The sequence below is a fragment of the Leucopleurus acutus genome, assembly GCF_964270905.1.
Source record: "Leucopleurus acutus genome assembly, chromosome: 16".
NCBI lineage: Eukaryota > Metazoa > Chordata > Mammalia > Artiodactyla > Delphinidae > Leucopleurus > Leucopleurus acutus.
Genome location: NC_139158.1, coordinates 37,306,008 through 37,312,007, shown reverse-complemented (window position 1 = coordinate 37,312,007; position 6,000 = coordinate 37,306,008). Strand labels below are relative to the sequence as shown.

The following is a 6,000-nucleotide window of genomic DNA, read 5'->3' as shown; positions in this document are numbered from 1 at the left end:
CAACTCAGTCAAATAATTAACTAATTAATTAATTTTAAAAAAAAAAAGAAACACCCTGCACACGGGAGTCACCTCATACCCGCTGTCCAGAGATTCCACCAGGTTTGCAGGAGGGAGTGTTCAGTGGGCACAGGGACACAGAATTAGCTGAGGTCACGGGTGCAGCCTGAAGAACCGGACAGACCCAGCTTTAATCCTGCCCTACCACTCAAGCAACCTGGGCCCTCAGTTTCCCCATTTGGAATATGGGACAACCCAGCTTGGCATCCCAGGGCTGAGAAGAGAGCCTGAGGGTGGTCTCCAGAGTCACCAGGGCTGAGCTGTATGTCACCGAGCAGGCCCCAAACCTCTCTGAGCCTAAGTTGCTCACTTGTGACAGGTGGCCAAGTTCACTGCCCACCTCGAGGGATAGACAAGGATTGGGTTTTTAACCACTCCCAGCATGAACAGTGCCCAGTAATGTTAGCTGGTAGGATTATCATCCCCGCAGGAGGTGGCACCTCCAACCCCACCCTCCAACCCTCAAGGGCACGTAGAAGAACACAGATCCAAACTTTATTTTGTAAATATTTCTCTCTGCCCAGCCCTGTGTACAGGGCCCGCTCCGGCTGGGTGACAGGCATAAATTAAGGTCACTGAGCGTCCCCAGGCAGGGCGTGGGTTCCCCAGCCCCATTAGTCCCAGCCGAAGTCCTGGCCGGTCATTTGGTAGAACTTGCGGTTAAAGGGCCGGTAGAAGGCCCGCAGGCGCTGGACCATGGCCTCAGGCACACGCGGGTGGGGCCGGCCCTTGGACTTGCCCAGGCAGCGGGGACGGCCGCTGCCCTGGGCCTTCTTGAGGCAGGGGAAGCCCTTGGTGGCGTTGAAGTAGAAGTGCTTGTCTGTGACGACCCGCTTGAGACCCAAGAAGTCCTGCACGTGGCCCAGCTCCCCAGCTGGGTCGCTGACCAGGCGCTCGCCGCTAACAAAGAGGAAGCGGGACAGCGGGAAGTAACGCAGCCAGTTGTCCAGGTGCTGGGCGTACAGGCCGATGCGCACGGCACTCCAGGCCGTGTCCACGGGGCCCAGGCCTCGGCGGAAGGCCAGGGTGCCGAAGCTGGGGAGGCCCGGTGTCTTGGAGAGCATCTGCGCATAGTCAGAGATGGCCCGGGTCACGGGGTTCCGCACGACCACGATCAGCTTCGTGGCCGGGGACATGCCGTGGATGCGGCGTGGGGCCTCCCGGGTCACAAAATAGCTGGGGGTCTTCTCCATGGTGATCTGCCCATCCAGGGTGCGGGGCATCAGGCTCCTGTGGGAAGGTGGGTGGAGAGGGGGGCATGAGCAGGTGCTGGCCCTCCTCCAGTCCTCCCATGCTAGACCGGCCCCCAGGGGCCCGAGACTAACCTCCCCTTCCTCCAGGGAAGCCCCATACCTACAAGACAGGCGAGCCTCCCCATTTCCGCTTCCCCACCAGGCCCACCCATCCTAAGTGTCTGGGTGGGCCGCCTGGGGTGTGGGCCATGAGGGCGCCCAGCCTCAGCACAGGCTCACAGTAGGGGCCCATCCTCCAAGGCTATCCACACCCCTCCCAGAGCTTGACTGCACCCCAACCTTGACACTGCTGTGCCTCTCACCCCAGACCCAGCACTCCCCAGACTTGCCACCCACAAGGCTCCACCCACCATCCCCACCCCCACAGGCCCCTGCACTGTAATTACCCCAGTCACACTTTCATTAAGTGGCTGATGGTGTCCCCTGAATTAGGCCATTAGTTACTGACAAGTGTCCCCAAAAATGGGCAGCTGCCCCTCCTATCACTCCCTCCCCTGCATGGCGTCTCCCGCCTTTGGTGGCAGCCCTGCTAATTCTCCCCGACCTGGGCCCCCCAGAATGCTGAAAGCCACAGCGCAGCCCAGGACACTGGAGAGGTCATTGAGGCAGCCTGAGGATCTGTCTCAAGACCCCAGCTGCCTGGGTTGCCCAGACCCGGCTTGGAACCCATGGTGCAAGACTGCAGCTGCAGCATTTCCGAGCAATCCTCTCATTCTGACCGGGGGTGGGGGTTGGGGGGTGGAGGAACCTTGGAACCATCCCAAGGTTCCGGGGGAGTCGGCTGGTGACAGACCCCTGACAACCCCAAATCTGGGGAAGCCCATCCTAGCACTCCACCCAGGCAGTCCAGGGACCCTGGGTAGCATCCTGAGGCCACCCTGCCAGCCAGGTAGAACAGGGTGGGGAGGGGCAGGGTGCAGCAGCAGGGCCAGCTGAGCAAACAGCTCCAAGGGAGGGCTGGGAACTAGGTCAACAGAGGCAGAGGCTATCAGGCTCTGTGCTAGGGACGGGGTGGGGGGTGTCTCTGTCCCCCATCTCTGAAGGAGCTGCCCCCAATACCACTGACAGCCCTCAGGACTGGCCCCAGCCAGGAGGGTGACACACAGGACAAAATTCAGGTTTCATCCAGCCTAGTGACCCCCAGACACGAGCTTCTGAGAGACGGTCTCCTCTTCCTGCTCAGGCCAGGTGGACACCCAGGTGTACAGGCACACGAGTTGGCGTGCTCAGCTTGGAGGGTGCTGATGTCGGGACTGGAGAACGTGCACACATGAGTCCCAGGCATGCCGCCAGCTCCCCTGACACCACCCTCTTGGCTCGGGGGAGTGGGGTGGGCTGCAGGGTCTGCCGGCTGTGGGAGCTGCCCCTCCCCTCAAACTAAGGCCCTGGGCAGAGCTGGTCTACAGAAGTCATGGGAGACAATTCTGCTCCCGCCATGTCCCAGGAGTGATCTGGGACTCCTTCCACCCCACTCGAGGCTCGGAGATGGAGCAGGAAGTGTTGGGATGGATGCCGGCTGCAGCTGCTGGGAGGCGGTGTTGGCTTGGCTTCTGCTCCCAGGAATCCAGGTGGGAATTGCACCCAGCCCTCCCTGTGAATAAGTTCAAAGAGAACTTGGGTGGGAACAAGGCCAAGGGCTGAGGTTCAGGACTGAAGCCTGGGGTAGCCAGCTCAGGGAACCCCCCTTCCCACAAGAGGGAGGACAAAAGAAGGCGGATCTCCCCGCACTGGACCTCGATGCTGAGACCCACAGACATAAGCCAGTGCCGACAGACGTCATCAGAAGTCACCGCCCTCCCTTCATCACCCTCCTGAGGGAGGGAACCAGCCCTGACTGCTCTGGGACCCTCCTCACCGACCTCTGACACCCCCTTCCCATCCCTTTCCTCCCCCAGGTGCCCAGTGACTCCAGGAGCGCCCTCTTTCCTTCTCCAGGCTGGGCTCACCTGGTTCTGAGTATCCCCACCCCTTCCCGCCTGCCTGGGGGGAGGGGCTGCAAGGAAGCAGACAAAAATTAGAGGGACCTTAGCACCCACTGCTAATTTCTCTCCAAGGAAGTCAGAGGAGAGGAAGTCAGGGAGGTGCCCACAGCCCCACCGTGGAAGGGGGATGGGAACGGGGATGGGGGAGGCTGATTTTACAGGCCCACTCTTGCCACAAACCAGCTTTGAGATCTGAGATCTTTGGGATCAATTACTCAACCTCCCCAGGCCTCAGAAGCCTGTCCCCAGCCAGCCAGGCACAGAGGAGCGGGGGATGGGGGCTTCTTGGGGGTGGGAGAGACTGGGGAGAGGATGAGAGCAACAGGACTCTGACCCCCACACAGCAAACATCTGACAAGTTGCTCTGTGGACACTCCCTCCCTGCTCATCTGGTCTGCATTTCCCTGCGGCTTCCATCCAGCCCCAGGCAACTCTCCCTCCTCTGTCTCAGCCCCACCCCCACCCCCCTATCCTGCACCTCGCCTGGGCCTCATCCAGCGGGGCCTGGGACTCAGCAGAAACCAGCTATGGTTCCTGTCTGGAACAACACGGTACCAGGAGCCAAGGGGGTGGCCCTACCTGTATCCCTCCTGGTCTCTGTGCTTTTCCAAAATACTAAGGTCAAAGTACAGCCCCCACCTGCCCCCAGACAGGGTGCCCCCTTCTGAACTGAGACTTGGGGGTGTTTGTCTGTGTGACCCCAGCACCTGCCAAACAGAAGGTGCTCAATGAGTCAGTGACTAGATGAACAAATGCTGTGTGAGCTTGGGGACACTTGGGGGTCACGGTCCCCAAGAAGGAGGATCCTCAAGAGCCTGAGGGATGAGCTGAGGCCCAGGGAGGGGGACTGGTTTGGCCAAGGTCAACTTTGAGCAGCCCAGCACCCCTGCCAAGGCCAAGGGAAGGGCCAGAGTCACTGCCTGGTCACAGCCCAGTGAGAACAGGTGTCCCAGAAAGTCAACTGGGGGCACTGGCCACTGCTCCTCTACTCACCGCCCCACACCCCCACCAAGAACAGGCTCTGGAGGCTGGGCCCAGCATCCTGAGAGCAGACAAGGCCACCAGACCCTCCCTGCCCGGGGGCTGGGCATCCTCTTTGCAGCTGGGGAAATAGGCAGGGGTGGGCATTTTCAGAGGTTCACTGCACACTCACGGCTGGTTGGAAGGACAGTCAGGTTCAGAGGCACAGGTGCCTGTGAACAACACCATGCCCACGTGCACACACATCAGCGCACAACCTCGTCCCTTGGAAGGCACGTGGACACACGCACTCCAGAAGCTCAGCCCTGCACCAGCCAGTGAAGGGTCAGCACTAGCCAGCCCCGAGGGACAGCTCCAGATTAAAGGGGCGGAAGCCACGGACCTGACCCTCTGCCTCCTCTGCAGCACCCCTCCCCGCAGTGTGGTGGCTGGGCCGAGGAAGGAGAAAGCCTCCTCTACCAGACTTAAACAGGCTGCTGAATCATCCCACTCCCATCTCCGGCCTCAGGGACACCAATGTCCCAAGAGCCCCTCCCCTGTGCTGAGGATCTGACCCCGAACCTGGGTCCAGCTGGCTTCCTCTGAGGCCCCTCAGGCTCCCCAGACCAGTCCCCCAGAGCTGAAGCATGTGCCCAGGGAGGGCCTGGATAGGCTCTCAGGATCCCTGGCTCTTTGGGAGCCTTTTTAGGTCTAAACCCAATTCTAGACTCTCCTGCAGCCCCTCATTAGCCCAGCTTATGGGGTCAGTAGTGAGCTCTGAAATTTGCACTATGGTTAACAGTGTGTCCTTCCCCTTCTCCATCCTCCTCCTTTCCCCCTCCTCTTCTTCCTCTGCACGGAAGTGAGGAATTAGGGATGCTTTCAGATGCTGAAGCACTGTCAGAGTGGGGTAGTGGTTTCTCCCTGAGTATTGAGAATGCAGGGATTCAGACAGTCAGGTCCAGGGATGGACTCACCTCCCCCGTCACCACACAACTTCCCTAGACCTCTGACAGCAGCAACTCTTCAGAGTTCATGAGCCAGAACCCCCTGTTCTCATTGGGAACCCTCCAAACCCATAAGTAATTCTGATGCAAAAAAGCAAAGATAACAAGGGTGGGGGCAGGGTGGAATCTGGGTACAGAAAAACTGGTAAACCTGGAGGTAAAAAGTCTCAGTCCTGCCACCCCCAACTCACCACTAATTCACCAGGTGACCTTGGGCAGGGTCTTCTCTGGCCCTTAGGGGCTTGGCCCAAGCTTGGGGATGAGGCTGGTGCTGTGGGGAGTGGGGTGACTCACCCTCCATCTGTAAGCTCTCATTTCCCCGAAGGAAGGGATAGAGCGCTGAGGCAGGCTTGTGCCCGACTGACAGAGGCAGAGGGCTGGGCCTCACACTCAACCTTCGGTGCTAACCTCGGCAGGGAGGGGCTGGTGTTTGACCAGCCACCAGGACAGGTTACTTCAGCTGCGGCTGGGTGCTCCCCCACATTCCACCACACCCCCCAAGGCCATACCGGGTGGGAGTCAGGGCAGCTACAGAGCCCCATGACATGAGGCTGGGGTCCCAATTCCCATCCCTGGGCATTGACTCAAAGGCACCCTCCTCCTTTCTAAAGATCAGACTTTCTCCAGACACCCAGGACTATGGAGAAGAATTCCTCTCTCCAGGATCAGGGGTCTTAGGTGTGGGGAATGGGTTGACAGATACTTTCTAGGAGGCTGCAGGGAACCCGGAGACTCTTT

General features: G+C 59.8%; 2 protein-coding genes across 2 annotated transcripts in view; both read right to left on the bottom strand.

The window, feature by feature from the left end:
- Positions 1-554: 554 nt before the first annotated feature.
- The window catches only part of HS3ST6 (heparan sulfate-glucosamine 3-sulfotransferase 6), a gene marked incomplete at its 5' end in the record, with an annotated part of 6,259 nt that continues 813 nt past the window's right edge, over positions 555-6,000 (bottom strand). Inside the window, one exon of the mRNA XM_082857759.1 lies at positions 555-1,290. Within this exon, the coding sequence (XP_082713885.1) occupies positions 675-1,290 (616 nt within the window). The 3' untranslated portion in view covers positions 555-674. The remainder of the gene's footprint in view (positions 1,291-6,000) is intronic.
- Positions 1,192-6,000, bottom strand: part of MSRB1 (methionine sulfoxide reductase B1) — a 27,556-nt gene continuing 22,747 nt past the window's right edge. The window contains exon 4 of the mRNA XM_082857761.1: positions 1,192-1,290. Coding sequence (XP_082713887.1) covers positions 1,283-1,290 — 8 coding nt within the window. The 3' untranslated portion in view covers positions 1,192-1,282. The remainder of the gene's footprint in view (positions 1,291-6,000) is intronic.